The sequence below is a fragment of the Ursus americanus genome, chromosome 15 (genome assembly GCF_024610735.1).
Source record: "Ursus americanus isolate L20-20 chromosome 15, mUrsAme1.1.p, whole genome shotgun sequence".
Classification (NCBI taxonomy): domain Eukaryota; kingdom Metazoa; phylum Chordata; class Mammalia; order Carnivora; family Ursidae; genus Ursus; species Ursus americanus.
This window is the reverse complement of record NC_142141.1, coordinates 53,812,785-53,831,288: the sequence shown is the minus strand read 5'-3', so window position 1 is coordinate 53,831,288 and position 18,504 is coordinate 53,812,785. Positions and strand designations below refer to the sequence as shown.

The window sequence follows — 18,504 nt, the reverse complement described above, 5'->3', positions numbered from 1 at the left end:
AAAAACCTGTGTGCAGTCTCTTTTTCTAATTGCAAGCTGGGTGAGCCTTCATGCATGTTCCATACTCAGTTACAGGTCTTCTGTATCATTTTCTTGGAAATGTCTCTACCTGAGATAGACTTGGTCAATACCTGGAGCTCAAGCGTAGAGAGATCTTTTTGCACAAATATTTTCATTGTGTGATTACCCACACCCTTAGCAGTCATTGCCATGTAGGCACATTCCCTGTCAGGCCAACTCCCAACATCCAGGGCTTGCCTCCACCCAAGAACCCCTCAACAGAATTAGCCTTTTCCAATTATTACTTCTGGGGTGCCAGCACTGAGGTATTGACGATCTTTCTGTGACTGCATGATTTCCAATCTGCCTCCTACCCCTGGCTCCCCACCCCAGTGTTTTGTTGTTGTTGTTGCTGTTGTTGTTTTTTCAAATTTTGGCCTTTTCCCACCATTTAGGTAGGAATGGGGGAGCGGTGCCTCTGTATTCATTACCTTCAGGGGAGGGTTACTCTGGGTGGGATGCAAAGGAAAACAAAGAAATCAGCACTTGGATTCTGAATTTCTAGACACACTTCTGGAAGCCATGGCAGAAGGAATAATTGGAGGTAAAGGGTTTTTGAATATTAAAACTGAGTTTCCTTAAGAACACAAAGATTATGCCAAAAATAATAGATTTCGAAGAAAGCATGATGAAACTGGAGTGAGATTTACTCCTTCAGAGAAAATGATTCTGCAACTTGGGGGAGAGGAAATGGTTAGCATTAGATCTTGATGTCTCTAAGAAAGGAAGTCTGTGCCCAGGTAGGCTTGAGGGATCTGGGAGCAGAGAGAACTTGGCCTCACTTTCTGGGTGCAGGAGGTGGGTCTGAGCTCCCCATTGAGCACCCGAATGTTTTCCTGAGTGGTTGGGAGTAGCTCAGCTGGTGCTGATTGCCAGCAGACCTTGAGACGCCCCATGGTTAGGTGAGGAGAATACAACAACAAAAGGCAGCAAGGCCATAGCGATGGCCCGCAGTCTGGGCAGGAGTGTCAAAGAGAGGGACAGAAATGGGACACCCTTCTGCCCTGATGCCAGGTATGAACCCATGATGACCAAGGACCAGATGCTACCTCCCTACCCAACCCTCTGCTATCACCAACACCTCTGGGAGCTTGGCTGCCACCCTCAGGAGAAGGCAGAAGGGGGAAAGCACCCAAGTGACAAAGAACATTTCCAGAGATTGAGCTTTCCTTGAACTAGGATTAAGCTTCTGCCATGAGGAATAGGAGAAATGGAGACAGAAATTACCCCACAGAAAAATATTGAAAAGAAACATTGTTAGCACACCTGACATGATGGCTTGTGGAATTTGGACCTATTGCATTTTTCCTTGAGATACTGCACATATAATTAAAATTTTTAAAAATATTTTAAAATAGATTTAAATGTACAGAAAAGTTGTGAAGATAGTACAGAGTTCCCCTCTACCCAACACTGAGTTTTCCTATGTTATGCACAATTAATAAATCCGTGTTGGCATGTTATTATTATTAACTAAAGTTCATAAATTATTCAAATTTTCTTAGTTTTTACCTAATTTTGCTTTCTTTCTCTCTATTTTTTTCTTTTTGGTTCCAGGATCCCATCATGAATACCATATTACATTTAGTTGTCATGTTTCCTTGGGCTCCTCTTGACTGTGATGGTTTTTCTGACTCTTCTTATTTTTGATGACCTTGACAATTTGGGAAAGTACTGGTCAGCCAGCTTGTAGAATGTTCCTTAATTCGGATTTGTCTGATGTTTTTCTCACGGCTAGACTGGGGTAACGTATTCTTGGCAGTTAGATCACAGAGGTAAAGTGCCATTTTCTTCACATTGTATCAAGGGTACATACTACCATCCACATGGTTTCTCACTATTGCTGTTAACTTGATCACTGGCTAAATTAGTGTTTGTCAGGTTTCTCCACTGGAAGGTCACTCTCCCCCCTTTCCATGTTTTACTCTTGGGAAGGAAATCACCGTGTGCAGCCCATAGTTAAAGGACAGGAGTGTCCTATTACTAATCCCATTGAGGACGGAGTAGCTACATAAATTATTTGAAATTCTTCACAGGCTAGTTGTTTCCATTTATTTACTTATTTAATCATTTGTGTGAGTATGGACTCATGGATATTTATTTCATACTTTGGGTTATAATCAAGTATTGTTTTATTTATTTTGTTGCTCAAATTGTTCCAGCTTTGGCCACTGGGAGCTCTTTCAATTGGTTCCTGTGTCCCTTTGACAGACTCCTTCCTTGTTGTTGATTAAAAAAATTTTTTTTGACCACTTCCTTACCTTCTGGCAGAACAAGGTGCTCCAGGCTCATCTCGTATATTCCCTGCTGCAGTCCATTTCCCCAAGGAGACCTCCTTTTACTGGAGAATGGTGTTAAAAACAAGATCTCAGCGTCAGGTGTACTCCTTTTCCTGGAGTGTTACTTCTAAGTCCACTCAGCTGACACAGCAAGGAAATACATGTATGTGCACCAACCCACATATATACAGCTATCATTGATCTTTTTATCTATCCATCTCTGTCTATATCAAGCTCATCTTGGGTTCATTGTGATGTCTCCGACTATAACCCAGTACCACAGGACTCATTCTAGCTTCTTCCCCTTGTTTATCTGTAACCTCCCTCTCCCACGGTGATAAACCTGGTGTCCACCATCCACCCTCATATATTTAATTGTTCCTTTCCATCATGCATTACAGTAGTTTCATCATTCATTTAAAAAAAACCAATCTTGTTTCTGTCTTTCCTGTTTTCCACAGCATTGGATCCTTTAAATTTGAACTAGAAATGTCAAATTTGATTAAATTTGACATCCATCCCTTTTGCTCACTCCTCTTGTAGCCACGCGAAAAACGTTTTGTACTTGATTTTGGTTTGAAACAGAACTTCCATAAAGCTGGGTGTCACCCATTCTCCATTTCCTTCGGTTTTCCCAGCCCCCATCACCTTCCCAATTCTCAACGTTTTGGTGGATTAAGGCCAGAGGAGCTGTGAATCTGGAATCTCATTTTACAGATGAAATGACTTGTACCCCCAGGAGTTCAGAGGCTTGCTCCACTCGCCTCTGGGGCTGTTTCCATGAGCTCTCTGTTCATTCAACAACTATCATGGAGCCCGCTCTACGTGCCAGTGCCGCCCCGCGCCAGCGTCACCCTTTTCAGCGGGCGAGATCGGTAATGAACAGCTCGAGCGCTCGGAGGACGGTGCTTGCTGCAGAAAAGGTCCACCCAGCTGGTGTGAGCGTTCATTCTCCTGCCAAAGGTTGGAGCTGCCCCAGCGGAGGACAAGGAGCGCAGCCGTGCCTTCACGCAGCCGCCCGCCGACTCTCCGCGCGTCCGGCCGTCGGGCGCGGCCCCGCCCCTCCGGCCAGGCCCCGCCCACCCGCCGAGCCCACGCTCGGGCCCTTGACGATGTTCGCCGGAAATTCCCGAAGCCCCTCTTTTTTTTTCCTTCCTCTCCTTTCCCTGCTCTCCCTTTTCCTTTCACCCGGGTTCCCTCGGCCGTGATTTTCCCCCTCCCCCTCCTTCCTTCCCCATTTGAAATCAAGATGGAGGCTCGCGGCTGCCGCCGGCGCCCGTGATCCCGGAGCTCCTGCCGGCCACGGGCCCCCGCCCTTGCGACTGCGTGTCCCGTGCGGCGCGCGCTGCTGCCCGCGCTCCGGCCGGCGCCGCCGAGGCCGTGGCTCCGCGTCCCCGCCCCGCGGCCGGCTCGCGGCTACCGGGTGGAGTCCTCGTCTATGTGGGCGCGCTCTCCTGGCCGAGCCGCCGCCACCGCCGCCCGCTGCCGCCCCGGGGCTCTGCGTCCGCGCGCCGGGCGCGGGCAGCTGGGCGCTCGGCGCCGTCAGGCCCGGCGCGGAGCGGGCGGCACGCGGCGCTAGGGGCGCGGGGCCCGAGCCGGGCGCGGCCGCGGGCGCCGCCGCAGCCATGAGCGGCAGCAGCGGCGGCGCCGCCGCCCCCGCCGCGTCCTCCGGCCCCGCCGCCACGGCCAGCGCGGCGGGCTCGGGCTGCGGGGGCGGCGCGGGCGAGGGGGCCGAGGAGGCTGCCAAGGACCTGGCCGACATCGCGGCCTTCTTCCGATCCGGTGAGTGAAACTGCGGCGCTGCCCGCGCTCTTGGCCAAGCCCGCCGCGGAGGCGCGGTCCGGGAGTCCCGGCGCGCCCGGTGCCCGCCCGTCGGTCGGTCCCGGCGCGCTCTGGCCCGGGCTACTGCACCCCCACGCCAGGTCTCCGGACCTACACCGGCGTGTCCCACTGCCCGCGCCGCCCCGCGGGCCGTGGGTCGGCTCGGACGCGGCTGACTCGCCCTTCCCTGCGCCCGCCCCTCGTTCCAGGGTAAAATCTAACCGTCTCCCGCCCCCGGCGGCCACCGCTCTAAGGGTTGGGGCGCCGGCTCTTTGTCTCTTTCGCGGGAGAGCCGAGGAATCGGCTGCGGGGACGGTGAGGGCGGAGGCCCCTGCCCCGGACGGGGGTGGCGGGGCTGGACCCAGGAAAGCGGCTCTCATCTGGGCCGGTCTCAGTGGCCGATTTGTGCCTGGCCCCTCCTCGACCCCATTAGCAGCCGGGTTTCTTTGCTCGGTCCTCTAGCCTGTCACCTCCCCGGCCTCTGTCTACGCTTCTGGGAAACGGGGCAGCCATGGCACCCGCTGCCCAGGGAGGGGGGAGGTGAAGCGCGGCCGGCCGGGAGGCGGGTGAGCCATTGTCTCCGGGGGCGGCCCGGGTGGGACATCTGGGAACGCGGTGGCCCAGGGGGACGGCGCGCGGCGAGCGCTCGCGGGGTACTGCCTGGGTGGATTGGAGGTGGAGGCAGTGCCAGGTGGCCCGGTGTCTCTTTGGCGAGGAGGGGGTGCCCGCGGGAGAGGTGAGCTTGGCGGCCAGCCCGCGGGGAGAAGGCGTGGGGGCGTGACGGGGCGTCCCCGGGACCCCCGCGGTGGCGCCTCCCGCCCGGGCCCAGATCCCGCGTGAGTCGAGCCCGCGCCCCCGCGCCCCCCCACCCCCGCCTAGTCCGGTCTGCTCGCGCGTCCGGGCGTCGGCGGAGGAGCAGGCGGCGGCGGCGGCGGCGGCGGTGGCGGCGGTGGTGTTGGTGGTGGCGGTAGTGGCGGCGGCGGCGGCTTCAGGGGCCCGCAGCCCGGAGCGCATGCCGAGTGGGGCAGCGCGGCGTTGGGAGGATGCAGACTCGGCGCTGGACAGCCACGGAGGGCGGGCCAGGTCCGCGCCCGGGCCGGGGAGGGCGAGCGGAGGGCGTGTGCTGGGTGCTGGTGGCAGCTCCTGGGAGCACCGTGGGTCTGGGATGTCGCCGGAGCGGCTTGTGATGGGGCGCGCGCCCGTGGCCGGCGGCTCACGTTTTTCGTGGCCCCTTACAAATCCAGTAATCCGGGTCACAAGGAGCAGTTTGCTGCGGGAGGGCGATGGTCAGAGGCAGAAGTTAACAGTGCCAATAGGTACCTGGCTTAATACTGTCTTCCCCCGGTTTTCTTGATCTTTGCCAAGCGAGATTATTTTTGAGTCATTTTAACAGATTGGATGTGGCTGGGAGTGACATACGCCGACTCTACAGTGTCAGTTTGGGGTTAACATACTTCCTAGTGCTCCCTCTTCGCGTGAGGTCCTTGTAGAAAGCAACGGTTTAGGAAAACATGAACTCTTTCAAATGAAAGCCTTTTGGGGGGGGGTGCAACTAGCCCGAAATAGAGCAGCCTCGTCTTACCTCTTAATAGCAGAACTGGGACGTCTTCCCTTGATGCCCTGAAGCTAAAGTCTAGCCTGTCTTTTCTCTGTCTCTACCACCTGTCACAGAATAATAGATTCTGTGCACAATTCAGCTCCTCTCTGTTAGAAAGGCTCCTGTGCCCTGGAGATGGAATTTTTGGTGCTTGTGAGACCAGACTTTCTTACATCTTTATTATGCGCAGTAGAGAAATTACTTCTTTTGCTCAGAAGAGCCCAAAAGACGTCAGGTTGGACTGAATGCCCACAGAAAACTTGCTCCCTCTCAGTGTAGCTCTTCCCAGGATTTATCTGAGGAGGTAAGTCTGTTGGTGGCTGTGCCTAATGCATATGCCTGTGCTTGCTTCCATGCCTCGGCTCTTGTTCGTGCTCAGTTTTGGGCAAAAGCAGGCAGTGCTCTCACTGGTTTTTGCTCCTTTCTTCCACCTTCGAAAATGATTTGACAAACCATGCTTTTAGTTGTTTCATTTGGAATCAGGAGCCAGAGCGGATTTTAAGTAGCAGCAGTTGCACTGTCCCATCCCAGGAGTAGTCTGGAACATCTTTTTAAGTGTTTTTCCCTCCTTTGGGCAGCTCTGAATCCCTGACCTAGATCTTGGCTGCAGCATCTAGGACATTGATGTCTAGCAGAGGGTAGAGAGGGACCATTCAGTTGGATTTGTGGGGCTTGGTGGGGGGTTTGGACAGTTAGGACAGATGAAGCAGGAGGAGTGTGGGTAGGGACCTCACCTGGTAGAGTGGCTCAGACAGGGGAGCCTTCTCTGAGACTTTGATTAAATATGGCTGGTTGAGTGGAGAGGCCAAGTCCCTCAGTAAAATCTGACATTCTTTTCTAAGGTATAGAAACACAGAAAAAGTGTTTTCATTGACTGCAGTGGACAGATTAGGGTGTGAACATTTTTCCAAAAAGAGCGTGGCACAACATTGCCAACGTGTCCTAGACAAAGCATTTCTGTTGGTTGCCTTTCATTTCTCAGCCCTGGAACTGTTTGCTTGGCTACCTTATTTTCTTTCGTTCATTTATTCCTTCCCAGTCCTGCATTAAATTTTAACTTTGTAGTCATGGCTTGAAAACTGTTACCCATGGTTGGATGAAAGAAGGAGAAAGACTTCAGCTTAATGGAACTTTTTAAACAATTAGAGCAGTTCAGGAATAGAATGGGCTGCCATGTGATTTTTTCCATTGCTGGAAGTGCTCAGGTAGGGGCGCTGCCATCTGCCAAAGTTGAGTTGGGTGCTGGGGTTAGGACTTTTGCATTTGGAGAGGGGTGGGGGGGAAATGGCTCAGGGGCTATTTCCCTCTCTCAGATTCTGTTGTTCCCTCTGAGCCCCCAGCACTTAATGGTTATTCTCTACTTTGGTAGTTCATGGCTCCAGAGCAGCTATTGCCTTTTGCCTCGGCGTGGTGGCACACAGTGTTCACCTCGCTCAAGGTCTTACCTCGTATGTTGTCATTCCATTCCCCACTCAGGTCCTTGGCACAGGAATCAGCTATCCATTTTGACAGTCCTGATTCTCCTTATTATAAACCTGGCACCAGCAGGCAGGTCAATTAGTGTCAAATTGGATCGAGCAGAAGTAGGTGGTGATGGTGTGTTAAAGGGCAGCTGAGATTTTCCGTGTGTTTGTGTATTTCAAACTTCACTTTTCTCCTTTGCACAGAAGGAGCTCAGCTCCAGAAAAGATAAAGCAGATTTTAAAAGGAAAAAAAAGGGGGGGGGGAATCACAGATGTGAGCTAGTTCAGGTTTGGGTTTTTTTTTTTTTTTTTCCTTTTTTTTCTCTTTTTTTCTTTTCAGAAAAGGAATCAGGCTTCTAATTCTAAGGAGGTTGAGTGCCTTGCTCAAAGTGGAACTCTGGTAGAGGTGGGGTCAGGGCAGGGAATTTGTGCCCCCCCCCCCCCCCGCCTTCCCCCCTCCCCACTCTGGTACTCTTCCTAGAGGCCTCTCATGGCCAGGACTTTGCTTACATGAGTTCTCAACCCCACTGGGACCAATCACTTTTATTGCCAATCTATTTTGGGGCTCTGTTCTTGTGGCAATAAATCATTCTTTCAGAGCTCTCTATTTAACCTTGCAAGAGAGAGTGTGTGTGTGGGGGGTACTTACATAAATGCATTATTTTTAACCTGCCTGGCATGTTTTAGGTTGGCATTAGATGAATGTGCAGAGAATCAAGGTTTGTGGTTATTCTGAAACATCACAGCCCATCATGTTGGTTTTTTTTCATTATTAGATCTTATTCTGAACTCCTGGCTACAGCCTTTCTTTCCAGTGGAATATATGGAGAAAATTGAGTCTGCTACTTAGTGACAGAGCAGCATGCATGTCTTTCTGTGTTTTGATATGATGATTTCCTCATGGAGCATTGGGGGAAGGTTTTCTTCATATTTATGCTTCTAACACCACAGAAGTGGAGGCCTTAAGCTGGCCTGCAAGTTTGTCATGCTACATCTGTGTATATTTAGAAGTCTGGCGGCTTTGGTCTTTCTGAGCACCAATAATAATTATTGTTTTACAAATTTGGTCTTTGTTACCCTTAGTATTTTGAAAAAGGGAGTTGAAGAAAATGTAATTTGAGAGTGAATGTCAGTTTCTCCTTTTCCTGTGGCAGTGAGGGTCAGTTTTAGAAGAAAGTAGAGAGACAGTTAAAAATAATCCTGTAAGTGACTTTCAAGAAATCAAAGAGCAGTAAAACAATCATTGAAAGAAACTTTTCATTGAGACCTTGTAAATTGACTTATTGACACGGGATATTGTATTTTTCCCTTTGCATTTGAACTGTCCAAGATTCAAATGAAGATTTAAATGAAGCTATTTAATGATTGAAGTGATTAACGAAGATATAAGTGGCACAAGTGGTTCTGTCCAAAATGAAGCCTGTGGTTTAAATATGTTCCTCAAATGTGTATTAAAAATAAGTGATTAGGGTGGCCTTTTAGACCTTGTAAATGTTACGGTAAATTTGGGATTTGTTTCTTACTGAAAGAGCAAGATGTATTTGAAGCTGTCGTAGTGTAAATCAGCTGTATCTGATACTTATTTTATTTTATTTTATTTTATTTTTTTTAAAGATTTTATTTATTTATTTGACAGAGAGACAGCCAGCGAGAGCGGGAACACAAGCAGGGGGAGTGGGAGAGGAAGAAGCAGGCTCATAGCGGAGGAGCCTGATGTGGGGCTCGATCCCACAACGCCGGGATCACGCCCTGAGCCGAAGGCAGACGCTTAACCGCTGTGCCACCCAGGCGCCCCCTGATACTTATTTTATTTACTTGATTCCTCTACTGAGAAAGTAAAAATTTTTTTTTAAAGATTTTATTTATTTATTTGACAGAGATAGAGACAGCCAGCGAGAGACGGAACACAAGCAGGGGGAGTGGGAGAGGAAGAAGCAGGCTCATAGCGAAGGAGCCTGATGTGGGGCTCGATCCCATAACGCCGAGATCACACCCTGAGCCGAAGGCAGGCGCTTAACCTCTGTGCCACCCAGGCGCCCCTGAGAAAGTAAAATTTTATCTCACATCCTTGGCAGAATTACAGAGAAAAGTCAAATTCTTAATCAATAGCCACACTTTACTGCCTGGTAAAAATCACTTCTGTTGATAGGGATGAATTGTGTTTTACTATAAAAAGCAGTCTTAACAACCCCCTTCATTCGTCCTCAATTTTATAATGAATTGGTTTTTATTTCCTTAAGTGCATTGTCTTGACAAATTTTAGTAGTGCCACTGGTAGGAACAGTAGCTCCTCCATGGTCAGTAAAGAGATGGATTTGAGGGAGAATTCCAGTGCGTTCTGGTGGAAGGTGGTGGCTCTCTCTGATGTCCCTTCTCTTTCCTTCCTCTCCCAAGTGTTCAGCTGAGTGGACTTGGGTGAACTGCCAGGGGTGACTGTGTTATTTGCCTTGTGGATGAAGAATGCGGTCTTTTTTATCTTCTCCTTGCTTCTCAGCCTTGGAGCCGATCGCTGGCAGTGATCCGGGTGGGTCCACAGTTGGAGAGAGGGGTAGGAGGGATTAGATAGTGAGACAGAGTTCTCTCTCACTCGTCCTGCTGCAGATTCTGCTGCTGAGCTGTTTAGCAGAGCCGTGTGCAAGGAAGTGAGCGTGGATGGGGAGTCTGCTCAGTGACCCTGGCACTTCGGAATTCTGGCTGATGTGTTATTCGGCTGTAGCCACTCTGGGGATTCCTCTCGCAGTACCTCTTACCTGAGGGGAAAGGACCAAAAAGGAGAAAAGAAAGTAGAGATTGGGACAAGGCCCTGCAAGGCATTGGTTTGCTGCTGCCTTCCCTGCCCTCTCCCCACCGTCTCTGGGCCTCCTGTGCCCATGGTGGAGGCCTTTCCTCTTGGAACCTTTGCCTCCTCAACTCACCACAGTTCCTAGCCCCTGCAAGGCCCCGATTTTACTGCATCCCTGCCAGTTTATGAAGAAGAAAAGGAGGTATCTGGCTAAAATTTCCAGTATCGGCTCCCAACTTTTTGACATTATTGAGCCTTACTTGCAGACAATCTTGTTTATGTGAAATTCTTGCTGTCCTGTTCAGTGGTTGGCAAGTGCGTAAGTACTCATTTCACTTCTCATTCACTCGTGGGGACATGTAGTTTGCTTGCTGACTAGTTGTTACCTTAATTTCCTCTTTTTTGTTCCTCTCCATGTGAGGAAGCCCCTCAAAACCCAAATGATTAACCACCTGCCCTCTGGGAAAGGTTATTTGATCAGGGCGGGAGAGCAAGTGTGTGCAGACTTTCCAAGCACGAGGCATAGACTGTTAAGCTGGAGAGAGGGTGTAGCTTCTGGGGTTTTGTCAATGTGAGTCTGTAATATTTGGTCTAATGCCAGATGTACTGTGGAAATAAAGAACTTCGTTTTGGTGATAAATATACTTGACTTTTAGATTACTGACTATTTTAATTAGCCACATGTCTACTCTTGTCTGGCTGGTGAGGAATGTGGAGAAATCTGTAGAGCAAATCTTGTATTTTGTAAGCATTACTCTGTTTGGGCTTTGTCGTAAATTAGTACCTTTTAGTGGTTACGCTGACAGAGAAAGCTTTAATGAAGATGTTAGTCAAGGTGAAGAATAGATTCGAGGTCTAGGGTACTTTGGGTTAATGGTGTTCATGTGAGTTCACTGGGCTTATTTTCTTAACAGTCTGTAGTCCTGTTATGGACAGTGATGAATTGCACTTGGTTTTTCTTTAGGAGGGGTTTCTGCAGGATCCTGCCAGTTCTGTGAACCCTCCCCTCTTTGCCTGCAGTTCCAGGAAAGAAGTACATGGTATTCTGCTCTGCACTTGTCCTGCACCTGGGAGGGGCTGGAGGCCCTTTGCGGTCAGTCGGATGTGGCCGTTAGCATTAAAACAATGTAGGTGTGAACAGATAAACTGGTGCATCCATTCAGTGAATGCTGAGTGAAGGAAGCCGGTCTCAAGAGGCTACGCACTGATTCCACTTAGGTGACATTCTCAAAAAAAAAAACAGTGATAGAGAACAGATTGGTTGGTTGCGGGAATTAGGGTTTGGGAGGGTGTGACTACAGAGGGTCAGTATGAGGGGCATTTTGGGGGATGATGGAACTGTTTTGTATTTTGGCTTTGGTGCTGGTTATATGTATTAAATCATAGAACAGAACCCCCCCCCCATCAGTTTTATTGTGTGTTAATTTGAAACATACCATTAAAAAAAAGGCTAACAGCAAACTGAGAGTAAACATTTATTACAAATCAAAGAATTCTATATGTGTAAGAAAAAAAGGGCTTCCTCAAATCAGTAAGACAGTCTATAAGGAAAACAGGCAAACAGGTAATTCAAAGACGTACAACACATAAATATCAGCTCCACTACTAATCAAGGATATGCAAATAGTTTGAAAACAACCCAAATCCAATATAAGTTATTTCTCTGGGTAAACTAAACAAAACAGTTATTTTGGAAAGATTTTCTGTTGATTTGAAAGATAACAATAGTCACTCTGACTGCCGACGGGTGGGACCAAACTAACTGTAATTTCTAGGGTAACTTCAAAGATAGCTATGGAGGAAGAAAGATCCTTTCCTTGGGTTCTGTAAGAAGCGTTAACTTGAGGCATCCATATGGCATGGAAGTCAAAGTCTGCTGACTTAAGAAAACCCTATCTTTAGATGTGAACAGTCACCATTTTTCTTACTTCAAATTTTCCCACTCTGGCGAGTTTTTGTTGCTGTCCAAATAGAAGAGTAGTACATGCAGGATGGTCTATACTGTCTCAACAATCCTGGTGCTGAAGAAGGAATTTCTAGGGATAAGTTTCATTTGAGGGGAGACGGTGGTGTTCCTGCATTTGTATCTGCATGAGGTCATTTGCCTTCTGTTCCTGGGCCTTCGTGTATGTGATTGACTTCGCAGCTACCGATTTTGTGGTGTTGATGGTTAATGAAGGAATTTATAAAGTGTTAGACCCCGCATTTAAGATTCATAACCACAAAATAAAACTATTCTTGAACTTAAGAAAAATACAGATTTGAAAGTATAATCCTTGAATACTTTTAGATAGGGTTTCTTGGTATTTTTTTTTCATGTGGGTGTAAGTATAGATCTTAGAAAAGTCACAAAACACCTTGCTTTGGGATTCTGTGGAATAGGTGGTCTCAGTGCAAGAAGGAATGTATGAATGAATATATCAGAGATTAATATTTGAAATCTGTTTTAAAAGAAGCCATGTCCCCTAATATATACGAAGTGGCATGTATAAACGACATGTGTGCTTTGGGCAAAGTGATTTATTTATTTATTTATTTATTTATTTATTTATTTATTTATTTATAAAAAAGATTTTATTTATTTATTTGAGAGGTAGAGAGCACAAGCCGGGGTGGGGGCAGCAGAGGGAGAGAGAGAAGCAGAATCCCCGCTGAGCAGGGAGCCTGTCGTGGGGCTTGATCCCAGGACCCCGGGATCATGATCTGAGCCAAAGGCAGCCGCTTAACCGACTGAGCCACCCAGGCGCCCCTAGGGCAAAGTGTTTTAATTTTAATTTGCATATGAAACTTTATAAGAGGTTGTTTTTCATTTTTATTCCTTTTACTTCACTTCCTCTTCTGACTGATCCATATTTCAAGGATTCCTTCTTTATTGCCAGCTGTTTTGAACAGTACCTCTGCAAACTTGTTGCAGGTACTTCTGGCTCACTGGAATTCTTAAAGTTTTATGTTTTCTTACTTGCATTTACTTTTACTTAATCCTTGTTCTGCATGACAGATAGGTAGGCTAGGATCTGTAGGAATAACATGTATATTTTACTAGTTTTTGGATAACTTTTTTTAGTTTAGTAAGGGTCCTGAAGTGAAATTCTTCTATTATTTATTCTGAAGGCACACACAGATATTGGGAAAACAATACTTTGACTTAGAATGTTGTTATAAATATTTCTAACTAGTGTCACGTTAATGAAATAGCTAAAGTTTAAATTATTTAATATTTTGGCATCAAGATAACTGAAATAAATTTCTCATTAGCCAAGTACTAAACATGTAGATGTTTCTTGTTTGTAGGTAGCTTTTTTTTACCCCCCTTTGATGTTGAGAAATTATTTCCAACCCTCCCTGCCCTTTTCAGTACCACAGTGATGATAGTTGGCATGATAGGGACCACTGCTAACTGAAAAACCAGATTGCGCAGAGGCAGAATATATTTCACACATTTATTTTAGAGTTATTTCACCTCCATCTAAATTTTGTTGCGCTTGTCCTAATATATCTTGGGTTCAGGAGCCTTGAGAACTGGTGCTAATTTGATGGTTTCCAGGCCACACATTTTCTTCATATGACAGTTGAGTTCACATGTCCCCTGACAGGTTGCCTATGTGAGAGCAGCTCCTTATGGGAGAGACTTCATGGCAGAGTCGTCAAGTTTCAGCATTTTGTTAGCTGGCTTGTGCTTGTTTCTTTCCTAATATTTAACTGCAGTCCTTGAGACACAAACTTTGCAGGAATCATTGTTAGGCATTTCTCTCCTTTCTCATGGTCGTGCCTGTGAACTCTTCCGGTTGCCGAACTCCCAGAAGGAATCAGCCCACGTGTGTGATGGCACCTGTCTCCTGAACGGAATTGCTGGGACCCTTTGACTGGAAACCCTATGCAGGGTTGAGGCGAGATCACTGTACATTTCCTGTGACAACTTCCTTCTGGATATGGGGCCATTTTTTGGGACGTAGGAAGATGGCGGACTTGAAATAGCCCCCGACCTCTTCCGTGTTCCCCTTGCTCTTGCTGGAATGTGATTCTTTAGCAGCCGGCTGCCAGAGTGGTGTGAGGGGCCACCGTTGTCAGGGGTCAGAGATAGCACCTTCGGAATTACGCTTCATAAGAGAGAAAATAAGTGCATCCAGAAAGCAATAACTTGCTTGTAAGGTCAGGGGATGATATTTAAAATATCATGTTTATTTTTTTCCTTCAAATACCGTTAATGCCAATCTTGTCCTTCAAGAAAACCTGGTGAAGTCTTTCTGTTAACTATTATCTCTACTACTTCCAGCACTGACTGCCATCAGAGTGTCTGATTCTAGATACTGTGCAGGGTGTTTTCTATACGTTTTCTTATTTAAAATCACACCCTCCTGCTCCCCCCGCACCAGCCCCCACTTCCAGCAGGTGGGCCCTCCTGTGTTAGGGTGAGGATCTCAGCCTCTGGTGAGCTTGAATGACCTGCCCCAGTTTGTGGTGCTTGTAAGGGCCTGAGCTGGAATTTACACCCCGGCTGCCAGACCACAGAGCCCCCAGATGCCCTTGCCCTCCCTAAAGGAGGGAGACGGTAGAAATGGCCCTCACTCTGTACAACTTCCCATAGGATCCTGTGTTGTGATTTTCAAATCTTTAAAATTGAATATGTATATCCTCGTGTGTGGATGATCGAAGCTATAATTTACAAGTCACACATCAAGCAAAGTTGAGAGAAAGATTTCAGGATATAGCCGGCATTTTTTTTTTCATGTTGGCCTGGGCCCTATAATTTAGTTTCTGTGCCGTTCCTCTTCTCACCTAATTAAAAGTGATGTTCCTTTTTACATAAATAATCCTGGTAACCTAGCTTTTCATTTGAGGCGTGTTGGCTGTGTGAGTTTTACTGGCTCTCACCTGTGTCAGTCTTGGGAGGAATCCTGGTGGAGATGCTGGTCCTCTGTTTCCCTGGCTGTTGTGGAATTGGACTGAAGGGCTGGGTGGGAAAACTCTGTGGCTGTCAGGGTTGGCAGAGGGAAGTGTGGGAAGGGTGCAGGGAGGCTGGCCAGGGAGGGAAGTTTGTCAGCCGGTTGCTGTGTCTGACACATTACACAGATTACTGGGGCTTCCTTTCTAACTGAGGAAGGGAACTGGGGTAGGGAGGTGGGGAGGGGCCAGAAGCTGCTCAGCTGCTCTTTTGGGCACAGTTTTATAAGGTGGGTGTGGTAACTCCTGGGTTCTCTCTGTATAGCTGTTTTGTTGCGGCCTTTCATTTCTTTGCTGTTATTCGTGGAAATGTGCACGTAGACGATGATGTGTTGTGGTCCTGGGGAATAGGATTAGTTTCCACCGTCCTCTTTTTGGGTGTGTGTTTTAGGTTCTTCTGTCTGTGGGGTGCATTTCTGTCTGTTACACCTCATCTGTCCCCCTCACTGTTGTAGCCTGATGGGATGGGATGCTTGGTCAGGTTTATCCCCACAGGGAACTCCCAGCATCATTTCCCCACTGGGAACATGTTCTGTTTTTGTGTGTGTCTCAGTAACTCCGTGTCTCCCTTGGATTCTTAGTAGTTCAGTCAGGGAATGATTGAAGTCCTGGTGTCTTGAGTGTAGGCATTATATAACCAGAAGGTGTGTAGTGCTCTAAAAATCTACACTTTTTATTTCCTCCTGGTTTGCCCAAAGAGTTTCTGAAAGTTTCAAGTTTTTTCATTTTTATTTAATTCTTGGTTTTGTGTTTTTGTTTTTTTTTTTTTTTGGTTAAGATTTTATTTGAGAGAGAGCGAGCGAGCAGGAGTGGCGGGAGGGGCAGAGTGAGAGACAGAGAGAAGCAGACTCCCCACTGAGCCCCACTTGGGGCTCCATCCTAGGACCCCAGGATCATGACCTGAACTGAATGCAGACTTTAACTGACTGAGCCACCCAGGCACCCCAAATTCTTGTGTGTGTGTGTTTTTAAAGATTATTTGGGAGAGAGCATGCCCATGAGCAAGGGGAGCAGCAGAGGGAGAGGGAGAAGCAGACTCCCCACTGAGCAGGGAGCCCCCACTGGGACTCCATCCCAGGACCCTGAGATCATGACCTGAGCTGAAGGCAGACACTTAACCAACTGAGCCACCCAGGCGCCCCTATCTAATTCTTATTTTTAAAAATTTCTAGAGTTAAAAAATAGGATTGGTTTGCTGTTTACTGTGAGATTATGGGTTACTTTTGACATGTTGTTATAGTTTATCTTTGATTTTTTTACTAACAGAGGAGGTACCAAACTCGAATCCATTATCAACTTAAATTGAGATTTCACTGTATTATTTTTGGCTATTTAGTTGGTTCCTGTCTTCATTGTTGATTACATTTAAAGTTTGTTGGGTTTATTTGGGACGGGCAGGTTAGTCTGTTTCAGTTTTGAACTCCTGTTCACAGAGCAAGAACTCAGATTCATATGCCCCAGCTGTTACTGTTTCCCCGCACATGCATGTGTGTGCACATCTTCCCTGCCCTCCTGTGTGTGTGTGTGTATGTGTGTGAGTGCTTTATAAAATTTACATAGTATTTTGTTTCTGAAGCAATTGAGAGTAAGTTGCAGAGGTGATGATGCCCTTACCTCTACATGTGGTTTGCTTTGTATTTTTCTAAGAGCAGTGACGTGTTCTCCTACATGATGATCCAAATCAGGAAATTATGTTTGATACAATAGTATTATGTAAATCTGTTCCAGAAATGTCCTTTTTGTCAATTAAAAGATACCAATGGTCCAGCATTCCATCCAGGATCACAGACTGAGTTTAGTTGTTGAGTCTTGTAGGTTTTCTTTAATTTGGAACATTCCCCCAGTCTCTCTCATTACCTTGGTGTTTTGAAGATTCTAGACAGTTCTTCAGGTGGCCATCCCTCAGTGTGGGTTGTAGGGTTCCTCCTAATGAGATCCAAGTTGTGCATTTCTGGCAGAAGGTCCCAGAGTGCCCTGTCAGGGCCACAGTTGTCCGCGGTCCCACGTGGGCCATTTGCTTCAGGTGGTGACTACCAGGTTTCTCCACTGTAGTTTTTCCTTATAATTAGTGTTTTGTGGGGAGATAATTTGAGACCATGTAAAATCCTGTTCCCTTTCTGACTTTCATTTACTGGCTGTAGCATCTTGTTGATATTTTTGCTGGAATCAGTGATTACAGTGTTGGTTGTGAAACGGTGATTTTTCTAACTTCATTATTCCGTCTTTGTGTCCCTGCTTTCTACTGTAAGGAAGAGCTTTTCCTTCTGACCTACTTACTTATTTATGTAAATATGTCCTCATGGATTTCTATTTTATTCCATGGGTTCTAATCCTTTGCTGTCATTATTTCGTTTGATGCTCAAATTTTCTGAGATTTGGCCAGTGGGAGTCCTTTCAAACTGGCTCCTTTATCTTTTGTGACTTGTCCCCATCATTTTCTGAGCACTTGTTATATTCTGACACAATAAGATGTTCCAGGCTTATGTTGTACTTTTCTTACTATAGTCATGCGACCAGCCGTTTCTCATTTTAGCAGAGAAATGGTGTTTAGAAACAGTGTGGGCTTCAATGTGTTCATTGCTACAGGGGTGTCATTGCTTCTAGAACTTTTCAGGGGACATAGCTAGGAAGTGTGTGTGTGTGTGTGTGTGTGTGTGTACACATAGGTGTATATGTGCACACGCATATAATATGTTAAATCTGCACACGTATCACTCTTTCTGCACTTGTCTAAAATAAAACCATGAGCTTACACTCATGCCTTCAATTCCAGTCCACAGCCACAGCACTGTGATAAGCGAACCTACATCTTCAAGTTTAAACTGTTCAAATCGGCAGTTAGTGGTCAGCTTTGCAGCTTGGAGCTTTGTCAGTTAATCATCCAAAGAAAACAGATGAAGTCACGCACTGGAACTCCCCAGAGGCATGTTTAAGGAAAGAGCTGCCAGATTCCATCAACAGCTCACTCTCTGGTGATGGTAAAGCACAAAATTGAAAAATAAGGAGTTGCCAAAAAAGAAAGGGAGATTAATTTCTGATAAGTACAGTTTATGAAGGTGACACCTGTTGTGGGAAAGACAGTTTATCATCTTCATCTCAATGTACTAATTGCCAGAAGGGAGGAAGAGAAAGGAAAGCATTGGGGTGTAAAGAATGGATGTTATGCTGTAAGAGGTGGCATGGGAAGGCGAGGATGAGAGGCCGGGGTTGGGTGGGATCTTTTCTTAGGAATCCAGCACATTCAGGGAGTGGGGGAAGGAGCGGAGTTCCCGTGTTGGAGTAAGTCGTGAGTCATGACTTGGGAGACTGTTGCTTTCTGCCCTTCATTGACTAAATATTTCTTCCCAGAAACCACCTGCAGTAAATTTAATGTGGCTACCTACTTTCTGCCTTAGTGCGGGTTTCCGGGAAGCAGGTCTGTGAGTACTTAGTTCTAGAAATCATGGAACAGTGGGTACAGTTCTTAGGTTACAGGCAGAGTAATCGTTATTTGGTGTTTTTCTCCATTAGATGATGACAGAACACCCATGATTTTGGGAGATAGTCTTGATTTCATATGTT

General features: G+C 46.9%; 1 protein-coding gene and 1 long non-coding RNA gene across 2 annotated transcripts in view; both read left to right on the top strand.

Moving 5' to 3' along the window:
• Positions 1-3,949: 3,949 nt before the first annotated feature.
• Positions 3,950-18,504, top strand: part of TRIO (trio Rho guanine nucleotide exchange factor) — a 348,230-nt gene continuing 333,675 nt past the window's right edge. Inside the window, 1 exon segment of the mRNA XM_045787154.2 lies at positions 3,950-4,121. Within this exon segment, the coding sequence (XP_045643110.1) occupies positions 3,965-4,121 (157 nt within the window). The 5' untranslated portion in view covers positions 3,950-3,964.
• The window catches only part of LOC148108880 (uncharacterized), a 48,127-nt gene continuing 34,749 nt past the window's right edge, over positions 5,127-18,504 (top strand). The window contains exon 1 of the long non-coding RNA XR_015726887.1: positions 5,127-18,504. This exon is cut by the window's right edge and continues 16,922 nt beyond it. This is a non-coding gene — a long non-coding RNA (uncharacterized LOC148108880).